The following is a 21,829-nucleotide window of genomic DNA, read 5'->3' on the forward strand; positions in this document are numbered from 1 at the left end:
TATATAAAGCGAAGGTTGGTGGTAGGGCTGATAGAGGAAGACCTAGAAGGACGTACATTGACCAAATTGGAGATGTCCTTAGAAAATGTTTAGTACGATCTACTCTGAATCGGCGTGCGTGTGTGAAACGATTGATGAATGTGGAGGAAGCAAGAGAAGTGTGTCAGGATCGAAGCAAATGGAATTCCATAGTCTCTGCTTACCCCGGTGGGAAATAGGCGTGAGTTATAGGACCAGGTTTAAAATATCGTACATAAGGTCATGAGCCAGTTGGTAGAACGCTTGCCTCTCACTTTGAGGTCGCAGGTTCGAATCCAGCACAGGCCTAAACCGATGATTGTCGAATTTGTTTTCGAATTCATGTTTGGATCATATATTATGATTATCACGTGCTCAGCCGTGAAGGAAAACATCGTGAGGAAACCCACACTCACACTCCCGAGAAATACATTTTCAGAGGTATGTGACCTAACCTGTATTGGGCTGGTTTTCCCTTCGCGGGTTGGAAAGTCAGACAGGTCCAGTTGTTTACAGAAGCGACTGCCTGTCTTACGTTCCAACCCCCGAAGGGATGCATTTTTCGGGAATGTGGGTTTCCTCGCGATGTTTTCCTTTATAAACCAAACATGAGTTCGAAAACAAATTCGACAATAATTGGTTTAGGCCTGTGCTGGATTCGAACCTGCGACCTCAAAGTGGGAGGCAAGCGTTCTACCAACTGGGCTACCACGGATCTTAAGACATGGCGTGACATTTTCTAATTACAAAAATAACCATTTTGACAGAATCTTGAGGTTATAAGTACTTGTAGAAAGCTACCTTACGAATTGTTAAGTAAAAGTTTATATGAAGAGTGAAAGGTGATTATGTGCCCAATTGCCGTGAGTAATTCCATGACAGCTCTGTCCGGAGACAGAAGTTCGAATCCTAGGTCGGACTAATTTATTTATTTAAAAAGTACACACAACAGGTTGGTGGAGGTGTTTTTTTACGGCTAATAGCCGGGACCAACGCTTAACGTGCCCTCCGAAGCACGGAATCATCTTACTTTTTCGGACAATCGGGTGATTCAAGTCTGAAAAGTCCATACCAAACAAAGGACACTCTCACAAAGTGATTTCGACAATGTCCCCATCGGGAATCGAACCCGTACCTCCAGATCGTGAGCCTAACGCTCTAACCACTAGACCACGGAGGCTGCGCAGTGGAGCAGCGTGGTCCACCACGCACACACGTCCAAACTAAGATGATCCGTGCTTCGGAAGGCACGTTAAGCCGTTGGTCCCGGTTGCTATTTACTGATGCAAGTGAGTAATCGTTACATGAGCCATTTCAGGGGAATTTAGCGGCTCAATCATAACCCTGACACCAGGGTTGATGAGGTTGGTATTCCACCTTACAATCCACACGATTAGAAGATTAATCTGATCTTTCTTACAAAGTATATCAATGATAAACGTAACAATGGGCTGTGATTTCATCATTATGTGATGACTAGTATAATGATTATTCAACTACCCTTGACTTTGGCAATGATTAAAAGGAAGTAGGAGTCACAATGACAAAACAAAGCAAGTTTAAGTACTTAATCATTAACTTGGCTTAACTCCAGAAAATCAAGCTTTTGTCTATGGACGAAATAGTAACATAACACAACAAATACTTTATATTGCATACAAAACAAAAGAGAAAGAGATAGAATACAATATTCGGCCTTATTGCCAATTAACAATCTCTTCCAGGCAACCATTGTGTGTAGGAGTAGTAGGCTTTTTAGGGAAAAATAGGGCAGTGGTTTCCTGCCTTCCGCCCCGCACTACTCTGTCTGACGCATGACCGGATCTACCTATGGGCTGATTGGGCTGCAGTCCAGGGCCCCGGGGTTACAAGGGGGCCCCAGATCCCGCTAAAAAGTAGACCACAATTTGAAAAAAAAAATGTCTGTTAAAATATTTTTTGCTATTAGTTGAGTATTAAGATAGGCCCCCAAGTAGTTTCAGCCCAGGGCCCCACAAATTCATGATCCGGCCATGGTCTGACGCGAGTGGGATGGCGCCCAGAGTAGTCTATTTCAAAGCCGTACTAGGACCGTACTAGGACTCCTGTCCTCCGCTTCTGAATAGTACTGACAGTTACTGCTGCCCTCTGTCAGTATCCAGGTTACAGTCCCTGTGACTCGCCTCTTCCGTCCTGCATTGCCGTACCGATGGCTCCCATCAATGGCAATGGATGGATGGAAAACGGATGCAGGTTACTTACATAAAAAAATAAAAAATAAAGAAACCTTTCGTCTAGAAACTTCAAAATACAATGACAACAAAAACATGTTGTTAAAACCTTTAAGGCTCTGCTAATTGTGTGCTGAAAAATATTTTTAAAGGATCATCGCTTAATTACAATAACAAAAAATGTGCGCAAAAAATACCCAAATGTTTTCTTTTGAATTTGTCACTTTGTCTGTGTACGATAAAATACCTAAGTACTTACTTAAAAACAAAACGGTCAAGAATGAGTCTGTCTCCAGGCACCGAGGGTTCAGAGGCTTTATAATAATAATAATAAACGTTTATTGCATGAATTCAGGTTAGGTACATTGCAGATTACAGTGCATAAAAATAGTAGGTATCACCAAATTCTACTTTTTCGAGCATACACAATGAAAGAACGGACGGTACAAGTTACATTACGTTAACTTCTGTCTGCATAATAAATAACAATTAATAAAATACCTTAAGGTACCCATATTCATGAAATATTAGGGTGAATATCAAAAATGTGTCAAGTTTGGTGGCGAACTGTCATATAATTTTTTCGTGAAAAATTGGGGAAATTGGGAATTGAAAAATTCCTTTTTCATGTCGGAACCGAGGATCCTTTTGGATCTTTTTCATGTCGGAACCCAATTTTTCACGAAAAAATAATATGAAATTTCGCCACCAAACTTCAATACGATCTACTCTGAACCGGCGTGCGTGTATGAAGCGATTGATGAAAGTGGAGGAAGCTAGAGAAGTGTGTCAGGATCGAAGCAAATGAATTCTATAGTCTCTGCTTACCCCGGTGGGAAATAGGCGTGAGTTTATGTATGTGTATGTGTTCGCCACCAAACTTGAAATTTTGAGATTCACCCATTAAAACTATAACAAAACACCAAAATCAAAAAATCAATAAGTATCTAAATTAAACATCAAAATATACAATCTTTGACGCTGTAAAAGCATTTCTCCACAAGCCAGTCTTTGACTTTGCCGTTGAATATTGTCTACATACAAAATAGGTCGGTAATTTACCACCGGGAAACAGCCTTCAGCATTTCCCATTTCTCCGGCCAAATAGTTAATGCATTGGTAGTGCCGATGTTTTTCCTGCAGCTTCTTTTCCCCGGCTATACAGGTTGTGAGAAGCTGCAGTAGTTTTAGGCGGACGAGACGTTCGTTATGTAAAAATTGACGATTCAAAGTGTAACTATGTTACCTATTGAATAAAGATATTTTGAATTTGAATCTGAATCTGAATCTAAATTTGAATGCCATTAGCGACAAATCTACAATAACTTACGTCAAATACAAAGATTAGTTTACCAACTGCATACTCGTATACGAGTAAGTCTATAAACACAAAAATAGAATATTTTCTTTGTAATCGAACAACACCGTATTCGTTTTTCCTTTATTTGTGCCATAAGTCCTTCTTTTTTCCGAATTTCATGATTCGAGCTCTATGGGAAGTACCCATAGGTTTAGATTCATAGGTTTGAGTCATACGCGTACGAGTTTTATTTTTTTGCCCCTTCTTCTTCTATCGTGTGGGTTGTGAGGTGAATTACCAACCTCATCAACCCTGGTGTCAGAGTTATTATTGAGCCGCCAAACGCCCCTGACATGGCTCATGTAACGTTTACTTACTTACATCAGTAAGCAGTAACCGGTACCAACGGCTTAACGTGCCTTCCGAAGCACGGATCATTTTACTTTTTGGACAATCAGGTGATCAGCATGTAATGTCCTAACCAAACTAGGGATCACAAAGTGTTTTTTTTTGTGATATGTCCCCATCGGGATTCGAACCCGGGACCTCCAGATCGTGAGCCCAACGCTCAATCACTGGACCACGGAAGCCGTTGCCCCATATGTGGTTCATACACAGTGAACGTGTTAACTAGTTCCGAAGTTCAGAACCCTAAAAACCAGGATAAATCAAATGGATACACTTAGTAACTTTTTATAATGTTTATAAGACGTTGAGTAAAAAAAAACTACTTACATAAACAGGTCAAAGACTTGAGATTGTGCATTGAAGGTTATAGACAGTCACCTCAGCCTACCCCTTGGGGGATACAAACGCGATGCTGTTATTTTTTTTTGACGTGACTTATTGTAGATTTGCCGCAGATAGCGTTAACTACTTGGCCGGACAAATGGGGAGCGCTATCGACTATCCGATCAGTCTTCCCATCACTCTTAGTGCGCTTATTAAAATTAGTATAACTTTAACCTTAGAATCTTTACCACAGATCTGAGTAGAAAAAAAGATGTAATTATTTCCTGTTGACTGTTTATGTACCTACCTTATTCACAACATACTTAGAGACAAGAATGGTTTGTTATATATACATTTCATTCCGTCATGTGACGGTTTAATGCTGCATTTAAGAAATGACGGAATTTCCATGCTCTCTTTCTCTCTCTATTGAAGAGCTGCGCTCTTGTCGGTGGAGTAACCGCCATTCCTCTCTTCTTCCCGCCAAAACCTTCACCTCTCGATACGACACGACCTGCACCTTCTCTTGTATTTGTTTCATAAATGTTATCCTAGGTCTACCCCTTCCTCTCTTCCCTTCAATTTCCATGCTCTTCAAAAACAATATAGATTGCGCTGTAAAGATTTCAAATCAAATTGAACCGGAGTTAGAACCCTCGCCGATTTGAAAAGAACCCAAAATATTCCATCACGTTGGAAAGGACACAATTCCTCTGTCGGTTTTCACGACATACCCGAGAAGCAGCTGAACGTGTCTATGGTTTTACTGAGCCGCCAAAGGCCCCTGACGTGACTCATGTAACGACTGCGTACTTACATCAGTAAGTAGCAACCGGGACCAACGGCTTAACGTGCCTTCCGAAGCACGGATCATCTAACTTTTTGGACAATCAGGTGATCAGCCTGTAATGTCCTTATCAAACTAGGGATCACAAAGTGATTTTTGTGATATGTCTCCACCGGGATTCGAATCCGGGACGTCCGGATCGTGAGTTTGTATTCGCTTCCGGTTAAGTAACTTTAATATTAGGTACCTATTTTGTTTCATTTGTAGTAACTCATGTTTTAAGTAAAATCAAGTTTTCCGAAAAGTGCGTTAACCCCAGATGGTTATGATACCAAAAAAGGTTTATACTTTTAAAAAAAGTGTAATCCTTTTGCAGACGTGCTTAAAATTTAAACTGAGCCACAAAAACTTAGTCATTTTTAACTTCCATTTAAAAAAACTTGAAATGTGATGACGGTTTCTGATCCTTCGTGAGTTCGTGACAGATTTTGAATAGCAGTTCAGGGAAATATGACAAAAAACGTTCAAACTGACCTATGCTTTATGAATAGACCGGATGACAGTTATCGTGTGGGTTGTGTGGATTACCAACCTCGTCAACCCTGGTGTCAGGGTTACTATTGAGCCGCCAAAGGCCCCTGACATGACTCATGTAACGACTACTTACTTACATCAGTAAGCAGTAACCGGGACCAACGGCTTAACGTGCCTTCCGAAGAGTCCTTTAGTCCTTTGGAAAGTCCCTCATTGGCACGTGGTAACAACGACATATTTGCATGGTTTGTCCGGTCTGCGAATACTGAGAAGCCATTATATACATTGTAAACTAATAGCAGTCATTCATAACGTGCTTGCTACAAATAATGAAACAATTTAAGCAAAGGATATTATATAATACATAACATTTATGGAATAAGTTAATAACTAACTTAACTATACTTGGTACTACCTATTCTGGACTATTACTTAACTTGAGGAAAAAAATATACTTACTTATTTACAGCTGATAAATCCATACCAATATTAAGTCGTGGTAGCCCAGCTGGTAGAACGCTTGCCTCTCACTTTGAAGTCGCAGGTTCGAATACAGCACATGCCTAAACCAATGATCAAATCAAATCAAATCAAATATACTTTATTGCACAGAACTAAAATTTCAAAATCAGACAATGATTGTCGAATTTGTTTTCGAATAACCAAACTACTTTTTTTTCGCATTCATGTTTGGATCATAAATGATTATCATGTGCTCAGCGGTGAAGGAAATACATCGTGAGGAAACTCACATTCCCGAGAAATGCATTTTCGGATGGGACCCAACATGTATTGGGCTCATTTTCGCTTCGCGAGTTGGAAGGTCAGACAATTTTCAATGTAGAAAGCTAAAAATTGCAGACTATAATTAAAAGTATCCACTTAGTCTACGTTAACAGCCTCCGTGGTCCAGTGGTTGAGCGTAGGGCTCACAATCCGGAGATCCCGGGTTCGAATCGTAGTGGGGACATATCACAAAAATCACTTTGTGATCCGTAGTTTGGTTAGAACATTACAGGCTGATCACCTGAGTCTCCGAAAGTAAGATGATCCGTGCTGCGAAAGGCACGTTAATCCGTTGGTCCCGGTTACTACTTACTGATGTATTTAGTCGTTACACGAGTCATGTCAGGGGCCTTTGGCGGTTTTGTAATAACCCTGACACCAGGGTTAATGAGGTTGGTGTTCCACCTCACAACCCACACGATGAGACTAACAACTTGTATATTAACGAGACAACGATTCAATTCCGACTAGGAAGTAATCTAAGACCAACTAAGAAAAATTAAGTTAATCAGAACTGAACTGTCACGCGACATGTAATTAACTCGCCTTTTAATCATTTTACTGAAGAAAAAAGACAGAAAAAATCCTACAAGAATAGTAACATAACTACGACAAAAGAAAAAATGTCGCAACTAATTAATTACGCTACTTACCTCATCATTTATTTATTATTTATTTATTTATTTTTACAGTTTTACATTTAGCCATTACAGTAAAAACCAATTCGACTGAAACAAACACATATAAGACATAACAATTATTATTATTTAACTTGAACAATAGCGAAATGCCACATCTGTGAATTTGGCCACCGAACAGCTGTACAGGTCAACGTCCGGGTTGTCCTGGGCCAGGGCGTTAAGCATCCGCATCGCGCGAGTAACCGGCGAGTACCAACCAAGATTGGTTCTCGACAGCGGGACTTTAAACATTTGCGGTTGCCGTCGCACGTTGCAATAATTGTCCTGTACATAAAGACATAGTGACGACAAAATTTCCGGATTGGTAAATTGTCCTCTAAATACTTTAAAAATATATTTTAACAAAGTCACATCCCACGTCACATCATCATCTCCCTAGCATGGGAATTTGAAGGTTAGAAGGAGACAGAACATAGCCTATGTCACTCTCTATCCCATCAACTATCTCCACTTAAAAAATCACGTCAATTCGTCGCTCCGTTTAGCCGTGAAAGACGAACAAACAAACAGACAGACACATACACTTTGTCATTTACAATATTAGTATGGATTTCCTCCCCTAGCATTATCCCGTTTTTCACAGGGTCCGCTTACCTAACCTGAAGATTTGACAGGTCCAGTTTTTTACAGAAGCTACTGCCTGTCTGACCTTCCAACCCGCGAAGGTTAAACCAGCCCAATACAGGAGGTCACTTACCTCCGAAACGCATTTCTAGTAGGCACTGTACATGCCCCTTAAGAATTTTATGCAAGAAACATAGATCAAATAGACGTCTACGATCGTATAAGGAAACTATAACAAACTTCTTAAGACGGTTTGGATAGAGGAGACTTTTTGTCTCTTTCTAACTTCCCATCATCAGCCGTACGACGCCCACTGCTGGGCATAGGCCTCCCCCAAGGATCTCCACGACGATCGGTCCTGCGCTGCCCGCATCCAGCGGCTTCCCGCGACCTTCACCAGATCGTCGGTCCACCTTGTAGCGGGCCTACCCACTGAGCGTCGTCCGACACGCGGCCGCCACTCCAGAACCCTTCCGCCCCACATCAGAAATCAGAATCATTTATTCAACGTAATTATCATGGATAAACTTGTTGAAGGTCAATGTAACATTTTTGAATTTACGTCATTTCGCAAGGTGTTATGGCTGAGGAGAAGAAATGACAAGAAACTGCAACAGCAACACATCTTTTAAAAACCAATGAGGATATACATTACAAGTTATTTAATAACTAGAGGAACACATTCAATACCAGACATTTTTATCATTTAGGTAGTCATTAATCTTATAATAAGCTTTTTTACATAAAGTAAGCTTCACGTGATCTTTAAATTTATTTTCTGACAAATTTAAAATATTATCTGGTATTTTATTGTAAAAACGTATACATAACCCCAAAAAAGATGAATTTAATTTACTTAATCTAGAATTTTGAATAGCAATTTTATGTTTATTTCTTGTATTGTAAGTATGCCTTTCACAGTTTCTCGGAAGGAGAGATAGGTTTTTACGTACTTACATATATAATGTTTTCATATACATATATATTGACTTGCGACCGTCAGTATATTTATTTCTTTAAACAGCTCCCTCAAAGAGTCCCGACAACGCAGCTTATAAATAGCTTATAAATTATAAATAGCGCCACTTCCCTAAAATGGGAGGTTGAAGTTTTTATGGAGCAATCCGCAAATTTCAAGGTAGAAAGATGAATGTTAGGAAGATGATGATGTATTTTATTAATTTTTTTATGTTTGTTTCAGGACGCCTTGCAGTCATTATGTTCAGCATATGTACAGTCGTCGTCGGCATCATCCTATCTTTCGTGCCATGGTTGGATTATATTATATTTAGGGTGAGTGTACTTTGTCAAAGTCCATTAAAGCTAAATTAACCGCCTCTATACTCCAATGGTTGAGTTAGTTAACGCGTTGGGCTCACGATCCGGGGGTCCCGGGTTCGAATCCCGGTGGGAAAATATCTCAAAAATCAGAATCAGAATCATTTATTCAACGTAATTATCATGGATAAACTTGTTGAAGGTCAATGTAACATTTTTGAATTTACGTCATTTCGCAAGGTGTTATGGCTGAGGAGAAGAAATGACAAGAAACTGCAACAGCAACACATCTTTTAAATCAATGAGGGTACATTACAAGTTATTTAATAAGTAGAGGAACATATTCAATACCAGACATTTTTATCATTTAGGTAATCACTCTGTGATCCCTAGTTTAGTTAAGACATTACAGGCAGATCACCTGATTGTCTAAAAGTAAGATTCGTGTTTCCGAAGGCACGTTAAGTCGTTGGTCCCGGTTACTATTTACTGATGTACGTAAGTAGTCGTTACATGAGTCATGTCAGGGGTCTTTGGCGGCTCAATAGTAACCTGACACCAGGGTTAATGAGGCTGGTACTCCACCTTCCCACGAGAGTAGAAGAGAAGACCCCGATGGGAAATAGGCGTGAGTTTATGTATGTAAAAAAATGTTATACAGGGTGTTAGTGACATCGTAACGAAAACTTTGAGGGGTGGTTCAGGCCATGATTCTGAATTGATATCAAGTAGAAATTTCCGTCGCAAAAGTATGGATTGGAAAATAATTAAAAAGAAAAGAAAAATTTTCATGAATTTTGCGACGGAAAATTCCACTTGATTTTAACTCAGAATCATGGTCTGAATCAACCCCCTCAGTATTCGTTACGATGTCACTAACACCCAGTATATAACAGTATAATGGGCCCGATTCCTGCAGACACATCCTAATTTGACTTTAAGTTATACCTGTCATTTTCTTATCCGCCGAAAAGGAAAGGGACGAATAACTGACAGCTCTTAATTTAAGGAAGAATGAGTTAATGAATGAATAACCCGGGCGAATCGAAAAGCTATCTCGCTGGTATGCAAACCGTTTGACGTGTGCTGTAATGTAAAGTTTTTGGACGGTTGTTTTAGATTTGTGCTTAAAATTGTCGTGTATTCTATAAATATCCTTTTCGGCGGATAAGAAAATGACAGGTATAACTTAAAATAAAATTAGATGGTGTTTACAGGAATTAGCACCACTGTGTTACTTCCCCAGGAACTCAAAATCTGGAACGGCTCGCTGAGCTACAGTTATTGGCAGAAGCCAGGAGTGACCAGGCTGACCAAGGTGTACATCTTCAACGTGACCAACCCTCAGGGTTTCTTGGAGAACGGCGAGAAGCCCAAGCTGGTGGAGGTCGGCCCATTTGTCTATAGGTAACAGCATTTTCGTTATTTGTTTTAATTGTCACTTCAAATGTCACCGGCTTGCTTTGGTACTGACATGCACCTAATCATCATCAATTTAAGAGCCACGCTCTTGTCGGTGCAGCATTTTCCATGCTACTTTTTTAGGGAAAAATAGGGCAGTGGTTACCCTCTTGCCTTCCGTCCCGCAGTACTCTGTCTGAGGCAAGTGGGATGCCGCCCAGAGTAGTCAATTACAAAGCCATATTAGGACTCCTGCCCTCCGCCTCTGAATAGTACTGACAGTTACTGCTGCCCTCTGTCAGGTTCCAGGTTACAGTCCCTGTGACTTGCCCCTTCCGTCCTGCATTGCCATACCGATGGCTGCTATCTTCGCCTCGTGACTTGCACCTACGAGTTATTAATTTATCTTAAGTGCAGTTTTCACTAACACAGTTGCCTCGACCATTATAGTGGTCTAACAGAAAGCTCGGTGAGGTGTGGGGACGTTCATATTTCGATGTATGTACCTCTGACTACCCCAATTGGGATATAGTTCGTGAGCTTGTTGCGTGAGGATGTTTTCGTGGTACCGAACAGAGCATAATACCCCGCTAGCCACAAGTTGGTGGTGTGACTAGGGATCGACGATCCAACGGCATTATGTTGGAAGTTGTATATAATGCGTCTTGCTGTGTAAACTTCGATATCGCGTTTCACGACTGCTTGATGACTGCATTATTGAATGTGGCGCCATCTGTTGCATGTGGACGGAACTAGCTGGACAACTTGTTGAGTCCGCCACAAACTTATGCATGTTATTCATTGATTTAGGTTAGAATTCGACTGATTATTACATAACAATAGAATAGTTGGTAAATATGAAATGTAAAATTAATACTATACTAAGGATACAGGGTGTTAGTGACATCGTAACGAAAACTTTGACGGTTGATTCAGACCATGATTCGCAGTTGATATCAAGCGGAATTTTCCGTTGCAAAAGTATGGAAATTAAAATAATTAAACACAAAAAAAAAAACATGAATTTTCCGACAGATAATTTCCACTTGATATCAACTGAGAATCATGGTCTGAATCATCCCCCTTAATATTCGTTACGATGTCACTAACACCCTGTATAAGTGATCTTTAAACTTTACCTTTAGATATTTAAAAAAAAAACTAACATTACCATTCCATCGTCTGAATATGATTACTTAATCGACGAAAAGAAAAAAGTACTAAAAGAAAAATTACCGTACTTTCTTTTCGTGAGTAAAGCGGTGTTATAATAGCGTGCACTCTAATCATGTGAACGTGGTGTAATTGGCGAAATGAACACGTGATATCACTGTTAGTACACTTAAAGATAGAAGTGTTCTTCTTTAGACTATCTCTCTCTCTATTTAAGAGCTGCGCTCTTGTCGGTGGAGTAACCGCCATTCCTCTCTTCTTCCCGCCAAAAACCTTCACCTCCCGATACGACACGACATAACATAACATAACAAATACTTTATTGCACAAACAGGAAAAAACAAAATACAAAACAAAAGAGAAATAGAATTAGTACAATAGGCGGCCTTATTGCTAAGTAGCAATCTCTTCCAGGCAACCTTTAAGTATAGGAGATATTGAATATTAAGTAATATAGCGGGATAGTGCAGCATGGGAATACTTGTGCATATAAAAATAAATACACTTTTGACTACATAAACTACATAACAATAATACACATAATTATAATTGTTATAATAAATAAAAATATCACTACTTAAACTACTACATATACTATGGAAGAAAAGGAGTAGATAGATAGACCTGCACCTTCTCTTTTATTTGTTTCATAAATGTTATCCTAGGTCTACCCCTTCCTCTCTTCCCTTCAATTTTTCCTTCTATGTATAATGTTTGTTATAAATGAATCGTGTCGTATCAGGTGGCCAATCATATTTCCTCTCCGGTTCTCTATAGTCTTCAATATGGTTCTCTTTTCTTCAACTCTTTCCAGCACTTTTTCATTTGACACCATTTCAGTCCAGCTTATAGCTTTAGACTATGGTTAGGTAAATTTTTACTCCTGGTCAATCCGAGTCGCAGTATAACCCGACCGCGTTAAGAAGCACCACGCGCTAATATACGTAATAAGACGATGCATACTTTCTTAATTTGACACGATTTTATTGAATGTATATACAGCTGTGTACAAATGTATAGTTAAACAAGCGCCAAGTTTTCGCCGCATTGTTGTATCAAGCGCTGTATCTGCGGTAGTGGTAAATTACCGGGTGAGAGCCTTCAGCGCTCCCCATTTGTCCAGCCAAGTAGTTAATGCCATCTGCGGCAAATCTACAATAAGTCACGTCATAAAAAAAAGGTAGTGATAAATCAATGCATATACGCGGTCACGAGCATTAATATGTATACACTTTGGTACCTTGTCACATTAACTTTTTTGACAAATTGAACTGTAAGTCTTACTAAATGTCAAATATGTTAGTGCGACAGAGTCCTAAAGTGGGTACATTATATTGCCCATGACTGTACACTATAGTGACTCGAAATCGTAGCACTTTTCTTCGGAACAGTACTTACCCATAATTCTCATACCTTATATGTACCTTAGCTTACTGTGTGGACACAGTAAATATTATATTTATATTATATAATGTTGTAATCTTAGAAATTACAGTTACGTAAATATTTTTTCCAACTACCCACTTAACTTTTTTCTTATTTTGAAAACACATTTTTTTTAACATGTTATTTAAATTATGGTATTTCCGGTGTTACTTCACAGTGATCGCTATCATTTATATTTAGTATTATTTTTAATTGGATCTTTTTTTATTGTGGGAACAAGGATGTGGGAGTATTTTTTTTTTTTAATTTTCAAAATATTCTCACTATAGCCCAGTACAAGTAGGTAGGTATGGGTGTTAGTGACACCGTAACTTATACTGAGGGGATGATTCAGACCATGATTCTGAGCAGAAACAGGTGGAATTTAAAACACATAATAACGGGTTCTTACCACGTTTAAATCAGAGATATGAGACTCCCGATATTTCGCCACTGTTTCAAGTATTATTTAATTATGAAAATGGTGCTAATTCCTTTAAACACCATCTAATTTTATTTTAAGTTATATCTGTAATTTTTTCTTATCCGCCGAAACTGAATCATACCCATTATCAAATTAGAAAAGGGCAAACTCGTCCCTGGGCCCAGTTTCTGAGACGAGATGTCCCCTAAGCCGAAAAAAGGAGGAAAGAGACGGGTAATCGACTAGCATAAAATTTATGGAACACACGTAAATTTTAAGCACAATTCTAAAACAACCGTCTAAAAATTTCGCCAACCAAGACTTGTTCACCCTGGCCGCAAACTAATTTCATCGGGTTAGATTGCGGCCACTTTTTTTTTGACTTGACTTATTGTAGATTTGCCGCAGATGGCAATAACTACTTGGCCGGACAAATGGGGAGCGCTGGGGAGCGCTGAAGGGTGCCCAGTTGGGCGCGAACCTCGGCTCAGGGCGTCGTCTGAGAGGAAAAATATTTGAAAGAATTAATCGACGGGTATCACTGATGTAGGGAAAAAGTCCGCCAAACTGAAGTGGGACTGAGCCCCACACGTTTGTCGGATGCATCCGGAGCGGTGGGCACGAGTCGTTACTCACTGGATACCTCAGGGCGGGCTTAGAAGTCGAGGCAGACCGCGTAAAAGATGGTGTGACGACCTCAATGCTTATCGCAAGGATTGGCCGGAGATCGCGCAAAGTCGAGAGGAGTGGAAAAATCAAGGGGAGGCCTTTGCCCAGCAGTGGGATCGTATAGGCTAAATAAGATAAGTCGATAGCGATAAGCGCTGAATGAGGGAAATCGTCGACCACACCGGTGGGGTCGGTATCGGGGTCCTGAAGTGTTTGGTGTCGCGAGCTGATTGGCTGCCTTTATGGCTAGAGTGCACAGCCTCCATGGTCTAGTGGTTAGAGCGTTAGGCTCACGATCTGGAGGTCCGGGTTCGATTCCCGATGGGGACATTGTCGAAATCACTTTAGAGACTGTCCTTTGTTTGGTAAGGACTTTTCAGGCTTGAATCACCTGATTGTCCGAAAAACAGATGATTCCATGCCTCGGAGGGCACGTTAAGCCGTTGGTCCCGGCTATTAGCCGTAAAAACACCTCCACCAACCCGCATTGGAGCAGCGTGGTGGAGTATGCTCCATACCCCCTCCGGTTGATTGAGGGGAGGCCTGTGCCCAGCAGTGGGACGTATATAGGCTGTTTATGTATGGCTAGAGTAATCGGGTCGTCGGGATCGTATATTACGATTGCAGCCACAACTCATACCGGGCCGTAAACAATATTTTTAAAAGATTTAAATTGGTAATTTCTAATTTTCGGTGGCCGTAAACTAATCGAAAAACTTTGTGTTTTAACCCTTTCACGGGCAGAGATCATGGGTCATTGATGGTCCATAATAGTAAGACACCTTGGAATCGGAACGTCATTAGACGTTCAGTCCTTGAAAGTGTTAAGGGGCTGAGGGGTGCTTTGAAATCTCGCACCGCCGAAATATTTTGCTAATGCCGCTACTGCACCTCTGCCTACCCTTTCAGGGATACAGACGCGATGTTAAGCGTAGTTTTCACTATATAAGGTTCCTCCTCCTCTTTATTTAAGAGCTGCGCTCTTGTCGGTGGAGTAATCGCCATTCCTCTCTTCTTCCCGCCAAAACCTTCACCTCCCGATACGACACGACCTGCACCTTCTCTTTTATTTGTTTCATAAATGTTATCCTAGGTCTACCCCTTCCTCTCTTCCCTTCAAGATAAAAAATTCAAGAGATATAAGGTTACGATATGCAAAATATGATACAATCTTGTTATTACTTACAATTTAACCTGCTAATTACAGTACCTTGAATATATGGTCGCGTGGGCCTTCACCTTAGGGCCTAGGACATTTAGGTCTTATGATCAGATCCTATGAAGGTTAGACCTTAACCAACAGGGTCTGGCATGGCCATATTAATACCTATTACAGTCATCATCAGGCCATTAACGTCCCCACTGCTGGGGCACGGGCCTTCCCTATGGATGGATAGGGAGATCGGGCCTTAAACCATCATGCGGGCCCAGTGCGGATTGGTGGTTATTAACGACTGCTAATGCAGCCGGGACCAACGGCTTAACGTGCTTTCCGAAGCTCGGAGGAGCTCGAGATGAAAACTTTTTTTTTTGTGGTCACCCATCCTATGACCGGCCTTTGCGAAAGTTGCTTAACTTCAACAATCGCAGACCGAGCGCGTTTACCGCTGCGCCACCGAGCTCCTCAATGTATTCATATCTATTAAATTAATTTAGTATTATATAGATTATAATGAAAGTACTTACATCATTAACACATATTTATGGAACTCGATGTTCATGTGTCACCCAACAGGGTCCACATAATACCAGCGTCGTGGTTCACGCCGCGACTTGTGCTGAGTGAGGCCCTTTTATCTCAGGACGTCCACCACCACTTTATGATCATTTCGACGAACATCCATCTTGCTTTTTGTAATTGTTTTGTGAAAATTTGATATGATGTTATTGTCTTCTTTTTATGTGTGGCGTCCTTAACTAAGTATTTCTATTCTATTCTATTCTATGGAACTGTACACAACTGCGCCCCCTCAGGCCTTTTGTACCGGGTGAGAGCCCTCATTTGTCCGGCCAAGTAGTTAATGCCATTTGCGGCGAATCTACAAAAAGTCACGTCACAAAAGGAACTGTAGAAGGTGTTAGTGGCATCGTATCGAATTCTGAGGGGGATGATTCAGACCATGATTCTGAGTTGATATCAAAAGGAATTTTCCGCCGCAAAATTCATGATTTTTAATTATTTTCAATTCTATACTTTTGCGACGGGAAATTTTACTTGATATCAACTCCAGAGTTACGGTCCTCAGAATTTTCGTTACGATGTCACTTACACACTCTATTATAAGTAGGTAGTTGAATAAAAATGTATGAAAGGAAGTGCATACTTACCTTCTTGTTTCCTACTTCCTTATTTCCAAAGGAGCTTTACAAATTATGCGTTATATGCTCATAATATTACCACATATCTGAGACGTCTGCCTGTTAAAGCCATCCATTTAGGTCATTTAAAAATAACATACTTATAACTAACATAATGTAAATAGCCTATACAGGGTGTTAGTGACATCGTAACGAATACTAAGGGGGTGATTCAGACCGTTATTCTGAGTTAATATCAAGTGGAATTTTCCGTCGCAAAAATCATGTAATTTTATATTTTTAAAATTATTTTTAATTCTTTACTTTTGCGGTAGAAAATTCGACTTGATATTAACTCAGAATAATGAGCTGAATCATCCCTCTCAGTATTCGTTACGATGTCACTAACACCCCATGCAAGTACATACAGATAACCATACAAGTAAGTACGGATCTTAGTGATACTGTAACGAATACTGAGGGGAATGATTCAGACCACGATTCTGAGTTGATATCAAGTGGAATTTCCTGTCGAAAAATTCATGACAACTTGTGTTTTTTTTTATTATTATTATTGTCAGTTCCATACTTTTGCGTCGGAAAATTTCACTTGATATTAACTCAGAATCATGGCCTGAATCATCCCTCAAAGTTTTCGTTACGATGTCACAACACCCTGTATATCATAACATAACTATAGAATAAGGAATAATATTTTGTCTTTTTTTCCCGACCTCAACCTCAACCTCGGTAAGCTACCTATCTGATTCTTCATTCTTATTGTTGCAGGGAAGACATGGAGAAGGTTAACATCAAGTTTCACGACAATGACACAGTCACCTACCAGCATAACAAGATACTCAGATTCGTGCCAGAGATGTCTGTCAACAAGGACCAGAAACTCGTTGTACCCAACATTCCTCTATTGGTAAGTTCTTCACCTCTGACTACCCCAATGGAAACAATACAGCCACTTAAGTTACATGACGGCCATTTAAGTTACATTACGGCCACTTAAGTTACATTACGGCCATTTAAGTTACATTACGGCCATCTAAGTTACATTGCGGCCATCTAAATTACATTACGACCATTGAGTTACATTACGGCCACTTAAGTTACATTACGGCCATCTAAGTTACATTGCGGCCATCTAAATTACATTACGACCATTGAGTTACATTACGGCCATCTAAGTTACATTACGACCACTTAAGTTATATTACGGCCATTTGAGTTACATTGCGGCCATCTAAGTTACATTACGGCCATTTAAGTTACATTACGGACACGTCAGTTATATTACGGCCATTTCAGTTTCATTACGGCCATTTGAGTTACATTACGGCCATTAAAGTTGCATTACAGCCATTCCGGCAAATTTAATAGGCCCCACTGTGTACAACATACTCCCAGAAGATGTCACGTCCAGTGAAGTGCCAGTCCCGGGAATGTTCCCGAAGTGGGAGGTGTTTTTACGGCTAATAGCCGGGACCAACGGCTTAACGTGCTCTCCGAAGCACCGAATCATCTTACTTTTTCGGACAATCAGGTGATTCATCGTGAAAAGCCCTCCAAACAAAGGACAGTCTCACAAAGTGATTCCGACAATGTCCCCATCGGGAATCGAACCCGGACCTCCAGATGAGCCTTACGCTCTAACCACTAGACCACGGAGGCTGTTCGCTTTACATACTGTTATTTTATCCGCTCATTCATTCATTCTCTTCTCTTCCAGACCGTAACCTCATTCTCCCCCAACATGGCTGGCTTTGTCTTCAACCTCCTCGTCTCCGGGCTGGCTCTCACTTACAAGGAACGAGCTAAGCCCTTCGTTGAAGTCACCGCCGAAGAACTCGTGTTTGGGTTAGTACACACAGCTTTGTATTGATCTTAATATAGTTTATGTAGGTATACTTACGGTTGCCTGGAAGAGATTGCTACCTTAGCAACAAGACCGCCTGTTGTACTCTCTAACTGATTACAATTGTTTATTTTTAATATTTATTTTTAGTGCAATAAAGAGTTTTTGTATGTATTATACACTCTTCCTTTTTTTGACTTAACAATCATTAACAATGACGCCGCGTAGTAGATTATAATCGATATAATTGTAGAAACAATAAATACATAAATAAATATTTCGATTATTTTATGGACTTAGAAAATAATTGATTTATTAATCGATATACGATTATCGGGCATCCCTATTTATAGAATAGAATAGAAAGAATAGAAATTGTTTATATTTTAATGAATATACGTAATTACAAATTAAACATGAATACAATTAGAAATTAACAATTCAAGACCTTACGTGTCTAATCGTCAAATAATCCCCCCCGAGTTATTCCAGGCGCAAAGGTCCCCATTACGTTGTATGGCGATGGACAACCTTTGCACCAAGAAAGAGCCCGCACGCATATCAGACCCCCTCTCTCTTAACCTACGCCCCACTTCCATAATAAAGGCTATAGCCTAATTGTTTATTATATTTGGGATATTATTATTTGGGTTATTATTAATTAAAATGTTTGTTTTTCAGATACAACGACCCTCTCGTGACCTTAGCTCACTACTTCTACCCCAAAGGCAAGAGACCAAACAGCCAGATGGGACTGCTTTTAGCGGTAAGTCTTTTTTTTATTTCATCACTAATTTAAGACGGCCTCCGTGGTTTGATCGTCGGGCTCACGATCCGGAGGACCCGGGTTCAAATCCCGGTGGGGACATATCACAAAATAGATCCCTAGTTTGGTTAGGACACTACAGGCTGATCACCTGATTGTCCGCAAGTAAGATGATCCGACCTTCAGAAGGCACGTTAAGCTGTTGGTCCCGGTTACTACTTACTGATGTAAGTAGTCGTTACATGAGCCATGTCAGGGGCCTTTAGCGGCTCAGTAGTAACCCTTACACCAGGGTTGATGGGGTTGGTACCAACTTACAACCTACACGATAGGAAAAGACTAATTTAAGAGCCACGCTCTTGTCGGTGTAGCATTCTCCATTCTTGTCTATCAAAGGCCAATTCTTCCACTTCCTTATAAGACACGACGTTCGCCTTCTCTTTAATCTGTTCCATGTAAGCTCTTCTTGGTCTTCCCCTTCCTCTCTTTCCGTGTAGCTTTCCTTCTACGATGTTTTAATAAATTCGTGGTGTCTTATTAAGTGTCCAATCATCTTGCCTCTTCTGTCCTCAATAACTCTCACAGTGTTACTACAAAACAAAGACTAAATAATAAACTACTTATGTCTAAAATATAATCCGTATACGAAAGAAGTCCCGAAGGCCGCGGCGCTACTGTCGTAGATTCTGCATAGAATTATTGACTTGTCAAGTTAGTTTCATTAAAATCCGCCGACTTCTTTCGTGGCGCGAAATATTATTTCAAACCTAAGTAGTTTATTTTTAATTTGTGTTTTGTAGTAACACTGTTAATATTTACATCTTTTACCTTACTCTTACTGGCATTTCCTCATTAGTAACTCTTTCAGTCCAACTTATTCTTTCCATCCTCCTTCAAAACCACATGCAAAGGCCTCGGCCTCGAGTCTCACTCTGTCTTTTTTATTTAAAAAGAAACACTTGTCGATTATGATCCATCATAAATCATTTAAATTGGTTTCCTTAGATCCATCACTTATGGTATATGACCATGTGACTAATTTGTAATGAGTCTATTATAAAATTATGTCTATAATAAATAACATACCCATGCCATATTTTATTATAAAGATTAATAGTTAAACACATTACTGGAAAACTTTATTATATATAATTCTTCTATCGTGTGGATTGTGAGGTGGACTGCCAATCTCATCAACCCTGGTGTCAGGGTTACTGTTGAGCCGCCAAAGGCCCCTGACATGAATCATGTAACGACTAGTTACCGAGATCAACGGCTTAACGTGCCTTCCACGTATCATCTTACTGTCGGACAATCCGGGGCCTGTTTAATAAAACTTACAATTGTAAATTACAATGACAATTTGATGTACATTGCGGAGTATGTGATCACGAATATTTTGCAGTTTCATATTAGCTACGCATCATCATCATCATCAGCCCATAAACGTCCCCACTGCTGGGGCACGGGCCTTCCCTATGGATGGATAGGGAGATCGGGCCTTAAACCACCACGCGGGCCCAGTGCGGATTGGTGGTTATTAACGACTGCTAATGCAGCCGGGACCAACGGCTTAACGTGCCTTCCAAAGCACGGAGGAGATCGAGATGAAAACTTTTTTTTTTTGTGGTCACCCATCCTATGACCGGCCTCTGCGAAAGTTGCTTTACTTCAACAATCGCGGACCGAGCGTGTTTACCGCTGCGCCATCGAGCTCCTCAAATTAGCTACGCAATGAACATCAAATTGTCGTTGTAATTTACAATTGTAAGTTTTATTAAACAGGCCCCAGGTGATTCAAGCCTGCCATGTCCTAACCAAACAAAGGACAATCTCACAAAGTGATTTCGCCAATGCTCTAACCACTAGACCACAGCGGTCGTTAACACATTGGCCCCGATTCCTGCAGACACCTCCTAATTTTATTTTAAGTTATACCCGTCATTTTCTTATCCGCCGAAAAGGGAAGGGACGGATGATTGTAAATTTTTAATTTTAAAATAAATGAATAACCTGGGCGAATAGAAAAGTCATCTCGCTGATATGCAACCCGTTTGACGTGTGCTGTCAACTTAATTCTGTCAAGTTATTGGCCAATAAACAATAAAATTATGGAAGGGTTTTTTTAGTGTGTTCCATAAAATTTACGCCTGTCGATTACCCTTTCCTTGGTGGATAAGAAAATGACAGGTATAACTTCCTTCCTCCCATCGTGTGGTTTGCGAGGTGGATTACTAACCTCATCAACCCTGGTATCAGGGTTTGTAGAGCCGCCAAAGGCCCCTGAAGTGACTCATGTAACGACTACGTACTTACATCAGTAAGTAGTAACCGGAACCAACGGCTTAACGTGCCTAACAGATATAACTAGCCGTAGCCGTTGGTCGGGGTTACTACTTACTGATGTAAGTCGTTACATGAGCCATGTCAGGGGCCTTTGGCGGCTCAGTAATAACCCTGACACCAGGGCTGAGGTTGGTATTCCACCTCATAACCCACACGATAAGAAGAAGAAGGTATAACTTAAAATAAAATTAAGTAGGTAGATGATGTTCACAGGTTTTAGCTTATACTTGCAACTTGTTGTATATTGGCCATAAATAGCGGTAACTACTTGGCCGGGAACCGTTTGATCGAACCTGTATCCTTTTTCAGAGAAACGGCACCCTGGATGAAGTATCAACGATATACACGGGACAGAACTCCATGGATCGTTTCGGGTACATCGACAAAATCAATGGGTTGGATCACCTACCACATTGGAAAGACAGACCTTGCAATAATATCAGGTAAGATAATAATAATGATTCTCACCTCTGGCTTGCCTTCATTGGCCGGCCAGAGTGGGGCGTTAGAGCTTTACGCTCGCAGGGTGGAAGTGAAAGATGCATAAGTCGCG

At 40.4% G+C, this 21,829-nt stretch overlaps 1 protein-coding gene across 1 annotated transcript in view; it reads left to right on the forward strand.

The window, feature by feature from the left end:
• The window catches only part of LOC126379165 (scavenger receptor class B member 1), a 131,681-nt gene that overhangs the window by 101,778 nt on the left and 8,074 nt on the right, over positions 1-21,829 (forward strand). The window contains exons 4-9 of the mRNA XM_050027827.1: positions 8,834-8,925; positions 10,157-10,317; positions 17,090-17,228; positions 18,039-18,166; positions 18,846-18,930; positions 21,586-21,719. Of these exons, the coding sequence (XP_049883784.1) occupies positions 8,834-8,925; positions 10,157-10,317; positions 17,090-17,228; positions 18,039-18,166; positions 18,846-18,930; positions 21,586-21,719 (739 nt within the window). The remainder of the gene's footprint in view (positions 1-8,833; positions 8,926-10,156; positions 10,318-17,089; positions 17,229-18,038; positions 18,167-18,845; positions 18,931-21,585; positions 21,720-21,829) is intronic.

The sequence above is a fragment of the Pectinophora gossypiella genome, chromosome 28 (genome assembly GCF_024362695.1).
Source record: "Pectinophora gossypiella chromosome 28, ilPecGoss1.1, whole genome shotgun sequence".
NCBI classification, from domain to species: Eukaryota; Metazoa; Arthropoda; class Insecta; order Lepidoptera; family Gelechiidae; genus Pectinophora; species Pectinophora gossypiella.